Source organism: Lepisma saccharinum, chromosome 3, assembly GCF_977018435.1.
Source record: "Lepisma saccharinum chromosome 3, izLepSacc3.1, whole genome shotgun sequence".
NCBI lineage: Eukaryota > Metazoa > Arthropoda > Insecta > Zygentoma > Lepismatidae > Lepisma > Lepisma saccharinum.
This window is the reverse complement of record NC_139231.1, coordinates 132730078-132751741: the sequence shown is the minus strand read 5'-3', so window position 1 is coordinate 132751741 and position 21664 is coordinate 132730078. Positions and strand designations below refer to the sequence as shown.

Here is a 21664-nt window from a genome sequence, read left to right as displayed (position 1 = left end):
CTCATACTGGTGCTGTCTTGTGTGGTGTTGGTGATTTGCTAGCAAACATGAAACAAAGTGCACAAACATCATGGGCATTTTGTTTACTATTGTATTTGTACATAACTATAGTATAGTTAGGCTTCTTACTGATGTGTGCATGTTAAAACTGCCATAAAATTATCAACTCCTCTATTTAAACAAAATCTTCCGGTAGCGTAGAAAACCTTGTTAATATACTTGTAAATTTATTTGCAATTGAAGCAGTTTTTTTTCTATTGTAAAGCAAGGTGCTGTTGAGAAATCTGACTCTCTCTTGCAAAGAAAAAGACAAATGTTTGTATTCCATCATAACAATGGATGAATTGCAGTTAGGACTGTTATACCTGGGAATAGAAAGCCAATCCATACAGAGAAAACATGGATTCTTTAGTATAAAATTAAAATTCCTCTCGTATATGCATTCCACGTTGCAATCTGTTTTAACAAACTTAAGATATTACAAACCAAAAACTGAATTCTTCAGACTTTGGAAGATGTAAAATCTAACCAGACCAGAAAAGAAGTATTTTCATGCTTGCACAATCAGAATTATTAAACAGATAAGTTGGGGAATTTCTGAGAATGAGTCACAAGAAAGGGATCCTTACATCAATATTAAGCGACCTTGTACGCAACAATCACAGTACTATTGTTGTCTGTGTCAGTGCTTATCATGGAAAAATAAATTTCTCTCATATATCAAATTGTGCGGTTTTGTTTATATTTAAGACATGTAAACCAAATTGTAACTACAATTTGATTTCAGAATGTAGAAAAAGTTATAAAATCATCAAATTTGGAATTGATACATCCAAGACAGGAGCAAATCTGCCTGACAAACATGAAAATGTTTGATATTGGCTAACTCAAGTCACTCACCTTTATATCTTTAAATGTTGCATTCTTTTCACTTTTAGATTCTTTTGCAAAAATTTGAATCAGAACATTCTAACCACAGCTTGACAGGTTAGACTGATTTCTATTGAAACATACAAGAACATTCAGTACTTCCAGCATGCAATGAATATCAAAATTGCTAAAATCAACACCATTTCACACAGATGAAGCAAACTCATTACAGAAGTTTCACAGATACACATGAAATATTTTCTACCAAATTCATGACCCCTGAAAGCATCTAACGAAAGAAAAATGTTGACAAGTTACTTGGGACCTAATTTTGAAGGGGCAGAATCAAAGATGGGCCTAATTTTGAGAGAGCAGAATCAAAGATGGGCCTAATTTTGCGGGAGCAGAATCAAAGATGGGCCTAATTTTGAGGGGGCAGAATCAAAGATGGGTCTAATTTTGAGGGGGCAGAATCAAACAGCCTAATATTGGGGGGTTGAATCAAATGGCCTAACATTGAGGGGACAGAATCAAATGGCCTAATTTTGAGGGGGTAGAATTCAACTTTGGTCTAATTTTGAGGGGACAGAATCAGATTTGGGGCCTAATTTTGAGAGGGCAGAATCAGAATCAAATTGAGCGGACAATCAGACTTGGCACCTAGTTTAGAGGAGCAGAATCAGACTTGGGGCTTAAGTTTGGGGAATAGATTCAAAAAGTTTTCCATCCAATGAAAACAGCATCCAGGATTATTTGCTAAATCTCAAACATTACTCTTTAATAATTTGCTCCCCAGATCCCGTAACTTGTAAATTTTAATAAGCCTGACCATTATTTATGGGGGTGGGGTCAAGCGCGATATCCCCTGGCCCCCACCAAGTTACACCTATGGGGTATAGAAGAGGGAAATAGGATTATCAATGTTTCAGTCCCTTTTGTATCTATCATAGGTCCATCAACAATTGGTGGCTAAGATAATAGCAGGCAATCCTTAGTTTCTCTTTTTTTTCTTTTCTTTCTTCATCTAGTTTTTTTAAAAAAATGTGTTGATGCTGTTCTCTGTGTAGAAAACTAGAGTGATTCAACATGGAGATGGATAACTTGCCTAGTATTACTTTTGCCATCTGTTGTACTTAGCTATGCAACTCCACAGTTAATTACAGACAATGAAGAGAACAAAGGCAAGAAGAATTGTAAAAAAAAAAAAAAAAAAAAAGTAACCCTATTGCTGATTCAGAACTGCTATGGATAGCTATTTCACTCAAAATATTTCAGCCCCTTCCATCCCTTCAATACGGGTAATGAGGTAATAGGGTTGAACAATTCGATTGCACTAAAACCGTGGGAAATTCAGTACGTGATATGTTAAGAATATGGTCACATTGGATTTGGCTTCAGCTGAACTTTCACGCTGGCACGAACACCACCATGTAAATAAGGGTGGATGGTTATACTGGAATAAAACTACTCTTGCATGCATTGCCTTTTTTCACTGATCACTGAATGGAACCAAATAACTATTTGTTCAGCTGAATTTGCCAGAAGTGTAATGGCAAGCACTCTTTATTCTTGCATTATTTAGGTGACAATTGTGAATAATAAGACATTTATCGACTTCCGCTGCCTTGGCTGAAGTTCAAGAAAACAAGTTACACAGATGTGAAAGGAAATGTCATGTTGACGTTGCTGTCAAAGCTGTTCCAAGCTAAAGTTTACGAACAGTGTGGTGGATTGTCTCCTTGACTTTGTGTTTAAAAAGCTCTTAACTTGCTTTTGGAAGTAGTATTAGGTGTAAATGGTACTAAATCTCACCCTTTCATAAAGCTCAGCTACATTAATAGAACATTTTGATAACCTTTAGAAATTGGCACAGAAAATAACCGAAACAATCAACATATGGAAAATAATTATTTTTGTAATATTTTATTGTATGGTGAATTTAATTTAGTGTACTGTGTATTAATACCAATTAATAACGTTGAATCAAGGCAAATGAAGTGCTTTCATTGCAGTTCAGATCAAAAACTACTTTCTTCATTGTTTTATACTTCTTTTTCCCTTTGGATACCAGTTTTTGCACATTTTTCCCTACACATACATCTACAGAAAGAATTATAAAATATTAACTATACCTTTTCCTTCAGTTGTCTTTCTGAGATTACTAAGGCATCAAATAAATTATTGCCGGCCATTCCTGCATCGTATTTTTGGCTAGTTTTCATCTGCAATCAGTCAACTCAGTCGCATCGAGAACGACTTTCAAATCTTACAAGCCACGTAAGCTGGACACGTCACCATGACGTCACGGAACCGGAAGTGGGTGGAGCTAGTTGTACTTGGATTGAGTTCTAGAACAGATGTAGTCAGCCGGCTTTGGATGACTTGGCTGGAGTACGAACACATGTACTGGCTACACCAACAATCAAAATACCACTTACATCTCAATAATCTGATTGAACAATCAAGGTGTCTCATTATCAACTGTTCAAGAAAAATTTTCCAACAGATATTCGCAAAAGAAGCAATTCTTGGGAAAGGAAACAAAGTTGACACTGCAAAGCATCTTTAGAATGAAAAAAACAACAACAAATATTCAGAAGTGTACGGTATGTAACATGCAATGGAGGGATAAGGTTGTTTCATACAGGGTTGGATTCTAAGCATACTTACCTACACCGAGCATGCAAACAGCTAAATAACCATATGAAATTCAGGAATTAAGTTACGAGATAATTTCTAGCATCCTCTGTGGCCTAGCAGAAGTTTTTTAATACAAGCACCCATCCCACATTTTGTTTTTTTTGATTGAAGCTCTAGAAACAATCTAATGAAGCATTCACCAATTTCAATAGTGAAATGTGATACCCATACGGGTGCCTACCTTGCTGTTGATCATGAGAACCAATGGGGGACGAGTCAAGTTCTGACTCCTCTGCCCACCGCTGCCTTGATCCTAGCAGTTGGTCAGTGTCTTCATCTACATACCGTTGTGGAAACGTCACACCATCACCCAGACTGAAAACAAATAGGCAGTCAGTCCCCTCATCATCCTCTATACTTTCTTCCCTTGATGTGTAAATGCCATGCACGAACACAGACATCCTGATAATGGAACGAGTACGTACATCTGCTATCTAGGGTTTGAGTTCAAGTCCACTTTATGCACAGATAGGCTAATCAGGACTTGACCTACAGTTTAAAATGGGGTCCAAACTACTATGTGCCTCCACTGGGTACAGAACATGATTACAAGGTGAAGGTGTTACCACTATGTCATCAGGAGACCCTTTTCTGCTACATAGGGTAGTGTGCTCAAATTCCAAAGAAGTTGTTCCCAAAGTTAAACTCAAACTGAGGGTATATCAGTAAAGCATAGGTAGTTTTATAAGGATAGATTCTCCAGTTTACATAAAGTTCCTTAGATAAGACTAGGTTTACACCTTTACCAAGTTAGAGAAAAAAATGTACATGAAATAAAAGGGGAAACAAGGATGGCAGCAGTGTCAGACAACACAGAGAAACTGATCACAATGTCAAATCTTAGAATGGAAGCAACAAGTCTCCTCTCAGCATTCTGAAACAATACTCAAATATTCCTTTATGCACAAGGTGTCTCAAAAATCATAATTCAAAGAAAACATTGCATGCTACATTGTGCAGCAAACTGTGTTCAACAATGAAGAATGATTTGCCATTTTGTGCTCATGTTTGTGTTCATTCAGTAACATATCATGTTTTCAATAAGTTTTCCTTCACTGAAATAGGTAGTGACTTTCGAGACACCTTGTATTAACTGAAAAACACAACTGTATGAGATAATTAAGTCTTTCTTGTCAATTTTCCTAATTTTGCATTTAATGCTGCTCACATTATTGAACATCTGCAGCAGTTTTACCCTTCAACAAAAGTATAACATTTTCACTTTTTTATACACACAATAATCCTGTGTAACTTTTGTATTGAAAGTTACATGAAATTATTATATTTTTGTATAAGAAGTGTATTTCAACCCATGTTTGTGCTATGAACTTAAATATGTCATTTTATTATCGAGCATAACTATTCCCCAAAACCACTGGCTGGTGATTAAAAATGTTGACTAATTATCATTGTCACATATAGGCACATCTTTCCACTGATACAGGATGAATGCAATGACATGGACAATTGTGAAAATCTACCTCTGTGGAATGCATCTAAAGCCATACCTTTCTAACATCGTTATAAAGAGGCAAAGAGGCTCCTTGTAATAGTCAGGCAATGCTCCTCTCCTTCACTGCAAATCATTTACTTTTGTCTCTGTAATGTTCTACCCGGACATGATGTGACAATTGCTGTTGGGGCAGTCTGTGTAATGTTATGAATCTAATTTAATGCAACACTATGTTCAAAGAGTTGGCTGGGTGTTCATGCGTTAAAAAAACAAAAACAAAAAAAAAACACCTTAATGTTTCAAAGAACAATGTTGCTATTGTAAATTACACACACACACACATATATGTGTATAAAAATCTAATCCATATCTAAAATTGGATAAATTTTTATGAATTATTCTGTGTAATAAAATACCTTCATGTATCTAATAAAAGATGCTATTCTATCTCCATAGATGGTCAATGAAGCGAAAATAGTAGTAGGAATCCATTCACCATACGTATACACACACAGTCGAGTCACATTATTATGACCACCTCCTACATTTGACTTCGATAGCGCGTAGACCACGAAATACATCACATGGTGTGAGCTGGCATGGTGAGTATGTAAAGTATGCAATAGGTTGTCTGCACACATATCACTAGTTTCTGTCGTGAGTAAAAGGGGCAATTTATTAGAGTTGCAAAAAATTATGATAATCAGCTTTCGGGTCAAGGGTGGTAGTATTTCTGAAACAGCGCAGACTGTGAACTGTTTTTGTGCTGCTGTAATGAAAGTGTATCACGAGTGGACAAATGGCACCATTGTGAATAACCGACATGGAAACTGCAGAGCACTACGTGCCATTGATGTAAGACGCAAACGTGGGCTTCGAAGGTGTGCGAGGTCTGACCAACACACTACAGTGGAGCAGCTCACAGAAAAAAAATGAACCAGGAGGCTACCAGACGTGTATTTGAAAGGACAATTCAACGAACCCAGCAACTGTCGGATGCACTGCAGGCAGCATGGCTGCAGATGCCTGCGACAACCTACCAGCACCTTCTAGAGTTACTTCCAGCACATGGCGGTCACTCTCTGGATATTAGCTGGTAGTCATAATAATGTGACTCGACTGCGTAGATGTGGCTCGTAGCCGTGAAAATTTGACATTTTCTACTGTCTGGGGAGTTTCCTTTTCCCTTTTTATTTAGACATTGTGGCCTTCCTTTCTGTATCCATATAATATTATATATAATGGATAAAAGAAAGGAGGGCCAAAAGGGCTAAATAAAATGTAAAGAAGGAGAAAGGAAACACTCACCAGACAGTGAAAAAAATAGAATTTTCGCAGACTATCGCTGCATCTCCGAAGATGCATTTTTTTTTTTTGCATTTTGATATTTTATATTATATATATATAGTATTCCTTCTAGAGTAATCATTTCTAGGTATGAATGTTTAAAAAGATTAATTTATGATTAATGTGTAATGGACATTTAGGTGGAAAAAAGAGCATCCACTTTTTGGATATTGGAAGCCTCTAATGGAGAACAAAACTTAAAAGGATTTCTGAATTATTTCATAGAGATCAGTTAAGCAATTTCATATCTAAAATTGGATAAATCTTATGAATAATTCTGTATAATAAAATAACCTCAGGTGTTAATAAAAGTTGCTATCTCCACATCTGGTCAATGAAGCGAAGATAGTAGTAGGAATCCATCCACCACACCACCAACAACGTCAAGACAAACACAAGGAAAAACCATTTGCCTAGTACATTTAAACTAAATTCAACGTGTGCGTGTGCATGCACAATTGAATACAATTACAAGGTACAGTCCTTAAATAACAGGAATTTTATTATAACTTTCAGGGAGATTGATGCAAAACGTAAAATTGTATCACTGGACATGAAATGGTTCCTTAGAAATATGCAACATAGGTGTCGGGACGATCAAGCAGTTTGCGCCTGCACAGTAGTACATACAACATGGCCACTCCGCTGTCGACCTGCACCAAAAAAGAGCAACAAAGTGTTATTCGTTTTTTTGTGGTCAGAGGGAGTGAAACATTCTGAAATCTACAGCAGAATGAAGGTTCAGTATGGAGACAAGTATGTAAGTAAGGGGAGAGTATACAAATGGGTGAAAAGATTCAAAAATGGAAAACAAAATGTGAGTGATGAACAGCGGAGTGGGAGACAGTGAAACAGCAGATCGACCAGCGAATCCGTGCCAACAGGCGAGTCACTGTTGATGAAATTGCCGTGGAATTCAACATGAGTCATGGATCTGCATTCAATATCATCCATTATGACCTTGGCTATAGGAAAGTGTGTAACCGATGGGTACCAAAGCATCTGTCAAGTGTTCATAAGCGTGCACGGCAGACAATCTCTCAGGAGCACTTGGACGTTATGCTCGTGAAGGAGATTCTTTTCTTCATCAAATTGTGACAGGAGACGAGTCCTGGGTGCACCATTATGAACCAGAGAGTAAGAGACAATCGATGGAGTGGAAGCAAAGAAAAAATTCAAGACACAAGCATCCACTGGGAAAGTGCAGCTAACGATCTTTTGGGATGCCAATGGCCCTATATTGGTGCACTTCCAGGAGAATGGTCAAACTGTGAATAGTGCTCCATACAGTGACATGTTAGTAAGCAAGTTCAAGCCTGCCATACGATCAAAACGTCGGGGACTTCTCTCAAGAGGAGTATTGCTGCTCCACGACGACCGCCCCCCATACGGCTGTGCATACTATGGATACAATACGTGATCTGAAATTTGAGGTGTTGAAACATCCATCATACAGTCCTGACTTGGCACCATCGGATTTTCACTTGTTTGGACCTTTGGAAAAACATTTGCGGGGTCAGAAGTTTGCAGATGACAACGAGGTGATCGAGGTGGGGCAAAGATGGTTACAGGCCATGCCAATTTTTTTTTTTTTTTGCTGAGGACATCTGCAAGCTTGTGGACAGGTGGACCAAGTATGTTGAAAAGCAGGATGACTGTCCAAAATTAAGGCAAAAACCATTTCTGTATGTATCCTTGTGAAAAAGTTATAATACAATTCCTGTTATTTAATGACTGTACCTTGTACTTTGCACATGATTTCACATGTTACCACAAGGAAACAAAAACCTAAACTGAAGACAAGCCAAAACTAGGTGATTGTAATTTTCGAAATATTACAAAACAACAAACCACTCTTTGAAAAAAATAGATCAGTTAGCACAAGGTCAAAAGATAAGGATAAAATGACAAAATATATGAAGAAATAAACTCAAAGAAATCTGTATGTCTTACACAAGATCTGAACCTAAGACCTATGCAACATATAATGCCAAAAATTCTATCATGGAAGTAACAGCAAAATTACTGAAATTATCTACTCTTCTTCAATCTCCACAAACAAGCACGGACATTTTGATTTAAAATTTATTTTACATTGCTTCTATATCTCTCTAGCTTAAGCACAATGATGAGAATTGATGAAAAATCTATACAGAAAGGATCAAGGATTTGAACCTGGAAGTCCGGACTTTGTAGCCCTGTATATATTTACTTGAAATGACAAACAAAAACAGTTAGAAACATCAACAGAACTTAAAAAAATCCTGGATAAGTGAGTACTTTATTCCAGTACATGCAAACCAGTTGGGATAGCTAACTACTGTACTTGCTTGGTACTGGACATTTTGCACCTATTTGCTAATACAAAATGCGACAGTTTTTGATGAAAAGGTGTTTTAACAGGCTGGTGAGAATTATACCCTTTGTATCATAAGTCGATAGTGACAGTCCTAATGGGCGTGTGTTTCCCTGCAGAAATTTCTAGTTTTCATTTATCACCAAAACAAAAACAACATTACAACTAAGCAGAACATGGTGCACAAAACACAGCATTAACACACAAATAAGTATTCTTGATAATTTCATACTAGAAGAAAAAAAAGCAAGACTCACTCAATACATTTTATGACAGGCACACAAAAAGGAAAACTTAAAAAAAAAAATCATGATTACATACTAACCCACTCTTGGTTCAGACAAACAAAAGGAACACAAACAATGACCTTCAACACAGAATGCGGACAAAAGCAACACATAATGATCCTCAAGCAGGTAATTACGATCACTTTCCACACTGGCACATATGTACAACAGCATGCAATTTGGTCCAAAAAAAAAAAATTCAATATGATCATGCACTTAACTTGTGATGGGAAAACGAGTTACAAATTCTAACATAATTTGTCTTTCTTTGTAAGATACAAAATGAAATCTCTGCTTAGTGTAAGTTGTCATTCGAAAGAAAAGGCCATGTGCACAAAGGGATCACCTTTTCTCAAAGTAAAGTCTCATTTGTATGCTTAGGATAATTCATCCAATCATGTGCAAAAGCAGAGAGTACAAGAACATAGCTGACAGGAACACACTTTCCATCATTTCAAAACAGCAGCACACGTCTCTCTGAACCTCACAAATGAAACGAAAATAATTCAACACTAAAAAGCACCAACTATCTTAAAAAATGCCATTTCAGCTTTGAATATTTGTATTTGGTCTTTTTAATGCAGCTTTTTTATCAATTTAATTTATCTTGTTGACGACAATGAACACACAAAAATACCCACATTTAAAACTAGAACTGCTGGCCTTGCAGTGCATGCCAGAGAGGTTATCAACAACGTTGTGAAAAATTTCACAAACTTAAGCCAGCCAACTAAATGAGAGCAAGAGAGAGAGTGTATATTATACAATGTTTGTAATTCCCACAGAGCAGTCACAATGTTGTCCCTGGACTTTCAATGCCCAAGTAGTACTTTCACAGCATCCAATTCATCAACAATATAATTTAATCTCAGTACCAAAGTGAAAATGAATTTATTCTCACTTCAACACAACAACTTTCCTCATGGGAAGAAATATACAAACTGAGCTTGTTTCCAGCTTTCTACATGGGCACCAATTAACACCTTTAAGTGCTTGCAAGTGAAAGCTACAGGACTGCTTCTAAGTGTGTGCATACACAGGCTGCACATACTTGGTAATTAATGTATCTCACAAGCAAGAGTCCACGCTGAAAGGCAGGGGAAAAATAACAAAGCAAACCGTAAAAAAAAAATATAACAAAACAAAGAATTCATACTATGGGAATGAGACACGCGGTAATGGATAATTAAGGTACTCACGTTTTCCGCGAAGCTGTTTTAAATTCTTTTCTATTAATTTCGGTAGCCACTGCCACCATCCTCGTTGGAATTCATTGTTGTTGCTTGGCACGTTTCTGTTGTTTTTCCTAAATCGCCGCTAGGTGTGCTGCTGTCGCCTGTATGTCTGCGTATATGTCGTCTGCTGTTCATTGGTGTTAATTGCTGCAGTAACTGAAACCAGGCATGGTGTGCCTGGCCACTATCTATGTTTAGTTCATGGTTGTAGTGCATGATGGCGTGTGTTTCTTTAATTGTTGTGTCTATGAGAGTGTTTGCTTTGTGTTTGACATGTACTTTCTCAATTTTATGGTTGTGGAATTTGATATGCTTGGCAAGTCCGGTGGTGGGTTGGGCAGTTTTTGCATTTGATAGGTGCTGCTGAATTCTCTCACTGATGGATCTGCCAATGTAATGAGCCTTGCACTCGCATTCAGCATCATAGACACCTGGATTGTTAAGGGGGATTTATGTTTGTTTAGTTGGTCAGCTATTTTGGAGGCTGGTTTGTGTGCTATTTGGATGCTGTAGGGGCGGAGGGCTTTGGTAAGGTGGTTCGATGTGGTAGGATGATAGGGAAAGGCAAACCACTTGGTTTTGTTACTGGGATCTGGTTGCGATGGTGGAGCGGGTTGTGTTGATGGTGCAGATTGTCTGACTTGGATTTCAGCTTTGCTGCACCATGTGGAGAGTTGACATTCAGTATATCAATGTTTTAGTGTCCGCCCCTACAGCATCCAAATAGTACACAAACCTGCCTCCAAAATAGCTGACCAACTAAACAAACATAAATCCCCCTTAACAATCCAGGTGTCTATGATGCTGAATGCGAGTGCAAGGCTCATTACATTGGCAGATCCATCAGTGAGAGAATTCAGCAGCACCTATCAAATGCAAAAACTGCCCAACCCACCACCGGACTTGCCAAGCATATCAAATTCCACAACCATAAAATTGAGAAAGTACATGTCAAACACAAAGCAAACACACTCATAGACACAACAATTAAAGAAACACACGCCATCATGCACTACAACCATGAACTAAACATAGATACTGGCCAGGCACACCACGCCTGGCTTCCGTTACTGCAGCAATTAACACCGGTGAACAGCAGACATACAGGCGACAGCAGCACACCTAGCAGCTATTTAGGAAAAAACAACAGAAACGCACCAAGCAACAATAAATTCCAACGAGGATGGTGGCAATGGCTACCGAAATTAATAGAAAATAATGTAAAACAGCTTCGCGGAAAATGCTAGTACCTTAAAACAAAGAAAATAAAAACTTTTACAAAATCAAAGAAGAGGAAGTGTACATAATTGCAATTTCATACTTAACAATTCCACAACAGAAAAATAAAATAAAGAGAATAGAGAGATTGGGATCCTAGTACTAATAGATCGTAAGACCCCACTGAATTAATTCAGAATTTCAGTGCTGACTCAGCATCGTGTGAATAATTTGGGGATCTGCTTGTCCAACAGAAAAAAAAATCATTTACTGTTGCAACACCTCAACAGAATCCTGCTAAGTCACTGCAACAAAAATTTGTTGATAAGTTATTTGACCAGACCAACTTTGGTTTAAATGTTTTAAGTTTTTTAAAGGAATACCGATTAATGACAACTTAAAAAATCCTGTCAATTCGACAACCCACACAAAAATATCACAAGTTCTACTAGAGTTTCAAGAATTGGTATTAGTTCTCATCTGTAAGGAATGGAGTGAAGAGATGACATGGAGTGTGAGAGTGAGTGAGTGTGTGTGTGTATATAAATATAAAAACAGGGTGTCATTTTAATGGCACCCACAGATCACAGAAATGTAGAAAAGAAATCAAAAACAACTTTTCTCAGTAACATTTTTCACGGTACGTAGTTTCGGCACTACAGTCATTCAAAAAAAACCATTTTGCCACCTAAATGATGGCAACCCAACACAAAATTTGATCACATCTGTGACGTAATTTCCTGCGGCGAAACAGTGCATGGCAGTGTTGCAAGGAACACAAAAATTTTGTGAAAAATGACAAGACTACCAACCACATTACGTGTAAAAGGAAGATAGGAACGTGTCCATTAGACCGAACACTTAGGATAACACAGCCAACCAGGCTGAAGACAAGCAGTCATCCCAGGAGGAGGGGGAAGTGAACTATCGATAAAAAAATGGCAGAAAAACATATTCAAAATGAAGTGGTGATATCGGATTTAGTCTCTTAGCGTACATGTCAAATATAATCATCAACAAATTTTATTGGACTTACAGCTTACGTCTGGCTGTTTACGCCCAGCTACATGTCGAATATTTGCAAATAGCGATGCAAGGTTGATATCTACAGGTTTGTATCTATTTGTCCTGATACATTCGTTGTGGTATTGTGATGCTTATAACGGAAGTATCACAGGTTCACATTGTTACATTATGGCTAAAACACGTACAACCACAGTAACAACCTAATCATGAATCAGCAGTGAATACACTGTCATATTCACAGTTGCAAACTATTTAGTGAGTATCTGGTGCGTAGATAAACACAGTCATCAGAGAACTTGATTTACTACCACATATATCCAATCATTTTCAACCATTTTTGTCCCTTGCTGCATAATGCCGTGAACATACATTACATTACGTGTTACCTTTGGAATTTTGAGTACTTTCATTTCTATTTTGTCAACTGTTGAATGTGTCGCAGGTAACGAGTATCAGAAGGACGAAGTGGATAGACTAAACTGTGAATGCTAACTTGGCAGAGAGATTTGCAAATATTTGACATGTAGGCTGAGACAAAATTCAATATTATCACTTCCTTTTGACTATGTTGTTTTTCTACCATTTTTCGCATTGTTGGTTCAGTTCCTGTACATACTGTGACTGGTTGTAGCTATGTAATTTTTCACAGAATGTGTGTCCCTGGCAACCCTGGCATGCATAGCTTCAAGACAGGGAATGACATCTCAAATGCTATCAAATGATGTTGGGTTGCCAGCATTCAGGCAGCAAAACATTTTTTTTTAACGACACTAGTGCCAAAACGACTCACCGACAAAAATGTTACTGTGAAAAGTTGTTTGTTTTTATGTCCTCTATATGTTTCTGTGGTCCGTGGGAGCCATTAAAATTACACCCTGTCTGTGTGTGTGTGTATATATATCTGATCGAGTCTCCACACAAGCCTATTATCTATTCACTACACCATGCAGTCACTTCATTATATTCCCTGAACATGAGAGCTATGCCAGTTGTCAGAAGTTGAGAACTCTAACGTAACAGAATATTTGAGTTACACACCAGGAAAGCTTCAATTTCTACTAAAGTGTGAATTACTACTGAGTGACAGGGTGTACGTATAACAAGGCAAGCACAAGAGTAAGTTCAATTAGTTACCACTATCAGCTTCTATATGCTAACTACAAATACCTGTGTATCTTACTATGAATAAACTATGAAGCATAGAGACTGGTGTACCCAGGCATGGGTTGGCTGGGGCCTTATGATGAAATGTTTACAGGAATTTTTTGAGGAGCCAAATTTAAAAAAAAATGTATGTCCTATGTGTAGGGCCATACTCTTCACAATTGCAAAATAACGTAAGCTTAGTATTTTACTTGGTTAATTCGGCTTTCTGGCAAACTTCGCAACATATTTCTGTGGATCAAGTGTGAAAAACATTGCAAAAATTGTAAATTTTCTGTTATCTGGGTATATTTTCGGATCAAAAACAGTATATAAAATGGTATAAAATCTTGAATTTAATTAAAAAATTACGTATACTTATTACACAAGATAAGCATTTCCTTTTGTTGCCATGTAAAGGAGTCCATAAAATAGTGAAACAGTTTTGTGATGTACATAATTCAAGTCTTCTTTACCCCAATCATGGGGCACACTGGACCCTTGATTACAAGGCGACGACATTACCAGTACGCCATTTACACATTAAACAGAACAACATTCTATACATGAATGTGAAACTTTATGAGTATATCGATTGAAAGGTAGGGGTATATTTACTATTTGTCTTGGGTGGTTTCTCAGGCATTTATTGCAAAACATCACCTGTAAGAGTATTTTTTGAAAATATTTTTAACAATTTTCAATACCGTCAAGAGAAAGTTAGCCTGCTAAATTCCGTTGCACTTTCATTTGGTTTCCTAATTTTGTGCAAGCACAGCACCCTAACGTTGGTCAAATTCCTTGGAAGTAGCGGTAACAATGCTTATGTTCCATTGCACACATGTGAACATGTTATTACAGATATATTGGAGTAGTTACTAAGTGTACCTACATGACAACAACCAATACTTGCTTGCAGATGATTTCTTCCTATTTCTTTAAATTATTCTTTTTGTTGTTTTAAAGTTTTTATTGTATCAATATGTTTATTTGCAGTAGCCGCAGTGGCTCAGTCGGTAACGCGTCTGACTACCATGCTAAAGGTCCCGGGTTCGATCCCCGGTCGGTTCAAATCCGGGAACTTTTCTGACGGTGGAAGCGGCCCCAGCGCCTACCCAGCGTTGAATAATATGGGTACTGGGGGAAACCCTGGTGGGTAAAGGTGGTCAGGGGCATGATGCTGATCACATCACCCCCACTCACGACCGGATCAAGAAAGTGTGGGGCGTTACCCCCACACCCCCTATACGCCTTCATGGCATGGTGCTATGCACAGGGGAACACTTTACCTTTTTTATGTTTATTTGCATAATGGTTAGGATATGAAGATTCCTAGAATGATGATCTATTTTATGTTTTCAAGACATACCCTTAATGTTTGGTAAGGAACTTGTTGAGACTTCTATACTGCAGTTAATTTTTCTCTGTAGGTCTCTTTGCAGTTGTTTCTACAGCACGACTGTTACAGAATTTTACTTCCCTGGGACGAAATACCTATATTTTTGAGTGACCATATTTTCTGTTTGTCCTTATTCCTGCATATTACTTGTTGCACTTGTAATTTACAATAATAAAATTACATAAACAGATAATTAGCTTGGTACTGCATTACCTTTACCTGGTGACATTTCTGGCTTGGGAAGCACCATGGAAACTTCTAAAATCTCACCAGAAAAAAGAAAATGTGTGCTTTTATTACAAAAATGGTTTTATGTTTGTTGATTTTTTTATTGATGGTATAAATCAGGGTCTAGATAGTGTTGCGGTCAGAGTAGCAGGTTATGGTTCTACCTTAGAGTGATTCAAGTTGTTACACGTAGTGGTCTATGTTGGAACAGGATTTATCCATCTGTGGGTTGCCACACTATCCACACAAGGATGGCAACCCGAAACTTGAACCAGCACAGTGTCACAACTTTGTTGCTAGTAACCTGACTCAATGCTCAGCATAATATTGAGTAAGGTACGGACGGATAACTACACAAACAAGATCTGTTACAGCAAAGAACACAAAACAAAATGGAATCATAAAATAACCTTACCAATCTTTTGAGATTCGCTGGCAAAATTTAACATGATGTGCTTATATTCATGCACCAGTTATAGTCTGCCTCCAGGACAAAATACATATTGTCAATTTCATCTATGTGTAGGTTTCACATACTTCTCTCCTTTGAAGAAAAGTGAAAAATACCTCGTAAAATGGAACTAGTTTCACATACTTCTCTCCTTTGAAGAAAAGTGAAAAATACCTCGTAAAATGGAACTAGTTCCAGTTGCTCCCTTCCTAATAGGAACTTGTTGCAGTTCGTATTCCTCTTTTCTTAACCTGTACAACATTAGCGAAGTTTGCCATGAGGAGCAATATGATGCCAATTTGCTCTTTAGTATGCATACTTATGTATATTGTCATGAGCCTCACATGTTCACACATTTTCACAAATGGAATCACTAGACCAATAGTAACAGACAATGGACAGAACTGTCCATTTCTAAGAATGAGAACAATAAGATAATTTTTACCCCTTTTACAATACAAAATTGCATCTACTGTATATTTTAATGTACTTCTTCCCTTAATTTCATGACATCCATTTTTTGGTTTTACAAACTTTGCTTTGTTTATAAACACAAAGTTTCTTCTGCTGTATAACTTAATATGGTCTTGAAGTTTTGATGCTTTAAATGTGCATATGTTCGAAAAAGATGCAAGTTTGAAGGGCTGAAACATGAAGACCATATTGAAGAACCACAGAAGAAACATGTTTATAAGTAAATAAATCAAAGTTTATAAAAAATAGAAAACTGTGGTAACATGGCCAAATTCAAAGAACTTAATATTTTTGATTTTCAATTTGATGTATAAATTATGCACTTATATATTCTGTAGATAGAGTGCTTTTGAACACAAGCTATTCGAAGTGGGTGCAAATTATAAAAAAAAATGAGACCCATGTTTCAGATCCTTGGGAAAAAAATAAGTAGTTATTTCAGATAGGATCATAATTAGAACACAGTACTGTTGTTTTTTCCACATACATGCTTAGATTTTTTGCTTATTTTTGGAGTATGAACTTGTCTTTGGATTTCAGTTCAAGGGAACTTGTTCTAGTGCATATATCTAAAAAACAGTAACTTATTGGTTTATGAGTTTTCAATTAAAATATTATATATCATGCATGTACACTAGAGTACTGCAATGAGGGCTTTTCGCTCGAGCAGTCTGATAGTTCACATGGGCAACACTAGATGGTATACAGAATTGATATGTCTTCCGATTGAGCGAAAACTTGTTGCACTGTGATACGATATTTTTAATTGCTTAGGTAGGTCTGTCAGCATGTGTATCCATTTTAAGTTTCAGTCTGTAAATATTGCATATATTCATACATATTGTGGTTTCCTTTCATGTATGGGTTTTAGGTTGACAGTGTTGCTTATTAGGTTCTGAAATATCATTCACTACGAGTGCGGTACGCTTTAGCGTCGGAGACTCGAATAAGTCTTGAGCGTGCGAAAGTGGTCCCATGCAGCACTCTAATGCACACCTTTGCTTCTCATTGGGTCAAGCAAATAGTCAATTCACCCCTTTCTCCAGAGAAAACCTAATGGAATTTCCAAACAGCATTATTTCTTTTTTACTAAAACTATACGTTCAGCATTTTCTTCAATAAATATAAATAACAAGAGAGGTTTGTTCCAAAGAGTATGAATGTATTGGAGGGTGTTGGGAAAACTGTTACAAACATTAGCGTGGATTCATTGCTATTCACGATGTTGTCACATGGTGCTAATCACACTTTCTCAATGATGCCACCTTCACACAGAAGCACTCCAAAATGCCACCACAGCAAAAGTTCTACACAACACTCTTCTAATACTATCAGTTGCATACAACACCACCACCATTCATAACAAAGATAAGAATGCAACACTATTTGCTCGTAACAGAATGAACTACCTGCAATGCTAGCACCTCTACCTCAGGCTAAGCCCAACAACCCACAAAATAAATATATATAAGTAAATAAAGAGGGGAGGGGAACAGAACCTTTGCCGAAGTTAGTTCAAAAGGAAATCAAAGAAACAAACATGGTTAGAAAAAGCATGCCACAAGGCAGAAAACAGAAGAGAGATAGAGAGAGGCAACCAATCCAAGCAGGCAGAGGAAATAATGGAGGTAGCTGACCTTGTCTGTGTACTCCCCATGGAGTTGTATGAGCTTGGCTGGTGCTGTGAACGTGTTGGATAAACCACACCGTCGCCCAAACTAGAACAAAACACTCATATCAGCTCACCAACTAGTGGCGAGTGCGTAGACGTTATTCTTAATAGAAACATCTGTTTAAATGATCCCTGGATATATGGAAAAAACTCCCAACGGGTCGAAAATGTTTCTCATCGTCAAGAGATACAGAAATACACCATTACACTGTGTATGCTTTTTCTAACATTTGTCAGGCATGCTTTTTAACACAAAAGCCAGTCAAGTACTAGTTTATGACAATGAACATAAAATAATTAAAACAAATTGACTATACTACACTCCTATTTTACAAGATGTACCCTATCAGAATAAATATGAAAATGTATTCTTTAAAAAAAGAGTAATAATACCTACCAATACTTAAATACTGCTGAATGTTGAATTATTTCCTCACCTAAAACTGCCACAATTCTAGACATTACTAATTTCCAGGAGAATTACTATGCAGATGCCTAAAAACAAATGACTAGGCACATGCATGATTATTAATACATGCAATGCATTTTTATTTTTTAAATACTACAGTAAATGCCTGCAATATGTTATCTTTCATGCTTCGAAACTTATTTCTTTCAAATATTTTGAAGTGATCTGCTAGCATATGTAACAATTTGTTTCAAAAAATAGTTTACAAACGGACCAAAGAATTATTTTACAAATAAGGCTAGACAGTAATAAAAAATTCTGAACATAGATCACATTAATACATAATGAGTACTATTACATATAAAGCATGCATAAACAACAAAATTATTATGCTGCAGGGGTTGTCCTGAAAATTAAGCACAACGTCATTTGTATTTGTACGTGAAATAGTAATGACTCCAAACGATTAACGGATTACAAGATGCAAATTCCTGTGTGGCTATCACTGGCATTTCTGTATTGTAACAACCCAGGTAACTTTCATTAGGGTCATTACATTGTGGAAGTGTCTGCAACCTGTAAAAACTGAGTGTATGTTTACATATTTTCCATACCAAATGTAAAACTGACATACCGTATTTACTCATGTATAATGCACACTTTTTTTCCAAAATTCTTGCTCCTAAAAACTGGTGTGCATTATGCACGGAATAATTCAGACAGCCAACATGAAACCGTACAGGGTCAGTCCACGATCCGAGATGGAACTGAAAGCTTGGACAAACTCTTGATGTGTCATTAATAGTGTTGTTTGTGTGTTAGTGTTGTTTCTAACAAGTATGTTGCCGGCACATGACTCAAAAGTTTTTTACAAGCATATCTTTCTTGAATGGGCCACATTTGAATACACATCCTTGGTATTATTGTAAAGCCTTGTATCTGATATTTGTTACATTTAACAACACTGATACTTGTAGCAAATAATGGATACATGGATTGATAAAAATACCATGAGTGTACGCTGAAACATTGCCAAGTCTGGGCTGTTGACTGATCGTAACCCCTCGAAAATTCAGACTTTCTTTCTTTCCAATCTGCACATTTCGATGTTCCAAGATGCCTGAAAGTGATTTAACATGTGGAAACCACAAACAAGAGAGATATTTATTCTCGAAATGTGACCACAGAACGTCCAATTCTTCGCATCCTGGACCACTTTCGCCACTTATTTCAAGAAATTTTCGTCACACATGCAAGAAATCAAAGGTGGATATCAAAGAATAAAGTGTAATTATCATCACCATGAAAAAAAGTGTAAATGTTTAAACATCTGCTACACTTCAGACATTTCTTGTTCTTGGCAACTCACGAATGTACATGCAGGCTCTCTATTGAAGAAATCGTAAATTTGAAATATCGTAGAACAATGTGACATGTTTGGTAGCACACTTTCCACTCCAATGATATTTATGCAATGAGAACCAAACCTAACAACGTAGGCATTCCTCGTGAATGACGTCATAAATCATACCCCACAAAATCGCCAATTACTTGCCTATAATGCATTTCCGCACGCTAAAAACAACAAGAAACGTTCAGATGAATAACAATCTTTCCAACCCACTAAAATTTTTCAAGTTTTTCACGGGGGTATGGAGGGTCACCACCACTGCCAAGTCAAGAAATCCATGCTTGTTTATGTAACGTAAGAATTTTATTGTAAAAAAGTTTGCAATTGTAAGTGCATGCCTGCAATAAATGACAACTATTTTCTACGTAGGTAGGAAAAAAATGAAGCCTCACAATTTAGGCTTTAGATTAAGTTCAACATAGAAAACACTACTAGAAAACTAATGCTGTTCCACGTTAAAAGTACTTGGGTGTGTATTTCAAAATATCATCCATTCTGCCTTCATAGAGGCAGAAAGGAAGCAGAAGAAAAGACAATAGATGAACTTCCACAGCACACTTTCTCTCTCAACCTGCATATTTTCCTCTCCGCGAAAGGGTCGAAAACTTGGAACTTGAGTTTTTAATTTGTTTTGTTATCTGAATTTTTCTGCCTACAAGGCAAGTCAGATTTTACCTACATAGGTGATAGTACTATGTCCAAACATCTCACAATTAATTGAGCATAAAGATCCACTGCATGTCTAACAGAAGCAAGGCTGAATAAGTCAAAAGATGTAATGCTTACTTAGAATGCATATATGAATAAAATGCAAAAAATAATAGCATTACAAAAGCACAAAGAGAAGCTAAATTAGAATTTTTAAAAGTTAAATTTCTCCTTACCTGCCATCAAAGAAGAAATACTAACAGTAAGGTTTTAACATTTCAATTTAGCCAATTTTATATTGACATCGTCAATGCCCTGTTCTTTTACTTGACAAATATACTTTTCTTTTTTTTTAACATTTGTTCTTGCCTTTGAAGATGTGGTGTTCGAAGATGTTTTACTAAAGAGAAAGTTACATAAATGGTGTTCAGAGGCATTATTTGAAATTGTGTACGGTACTGGCCCCTTCCCAGAACAACACATTGTGGTAAACACATCATAACATTATTACGGCTGTAATTATACACAATTATATAAATGTGTTGCTAAATTGTACATAGTTTAAAACTGCTCTCAGGGCTAAGTAACGACAATAAAAATAAAATGCTATAGTCATGGCAATCAATATAACATTATAATGTACAAAGTGGCATTTTCTTACTCCCATGATTCCTTTAATGTGTGAATATATATATAAATGTTTTAGCCGTTAACTCTGACTTAGGGAAATTCATAAATTTAAGCAGAATGGTGTATTTTTAAACATATTGAACTTGCAAGAAATTTATTTATAATGTGCATTTATCAGCAACAATATTAGGACTGAAAATCAATAAATGTATTATGCTTAAAGCAAATGTGCCATTTTTATAAAGCATAACATGTATCACGTGATTTGGTAATATAATCCATCCAGTATATTGCATCTACATTATCAAACTTATTTTATGTAAGAAAATACAATATAAACCGGGAGAATAACAATTACATCTGAGTAGATATCAATCGGTCAATATCAGTTTAAAATTAATTTTACTTACAAAGTTGAAATATTCTAGAAATGCTCAATTTTCATTAATTTTTAAGCTAAAACTGTGTAATTAAAGTATATCCCTTAAAGCAAAATCCAGGTTGATTGATAAAGGAATAGTAGAAGTGTAATACATATTACCACTCCCAACACATTTAAAATGCCAAACTGTTCAAGGATTGGCATCGGTAGCGATGTGTAACAGGGTCAGCACTGGTTTGAAGTGGTATAGGATCAGCCCTAACGACATTCTACTGTAAACTGTTTATCTATTATGACAATTAATTTACAACGGGTATAGTCTCGC

The 21664-nt window shown here is 36.6% G+C and overlaps 1 protein-coding gene across 4 annotated transcripts in view; it reads right to left on the bottom strand.

The window, feature by feature from the left end:
* LOC145985425 (palmitoyltransferase ZDHHC2) overlaps positions 1–21664 on the bottom strand; it is a 48262-nt gene that overhangs the window by 8875 nt on the left and 17723 nt on the right. Inside the window, exons 8-9 of one of the 4 annotated variants that reach the window (XM_083119440.1) lie at positions 17825–17905; positions 3752–3885 (exon numbers count right to left, since the gene is read on the bottom strand). The exons of 1 other annotated variant lie outside the window; for it this stretch is intronic. In XM_083119440.1, the coding sequence (XP_082975566.1) occupies positions 3752–3885; positions 17825–17905 (215 nt within the window). The remainder of the gene's footprint in view (positions 1–3751; positions 3886–17824; positions 17906–21664) is intronic. 2 more of the 4 variants (XM_083119442.1, XM_083119441.1) reach the window with 2 other exon arrangements.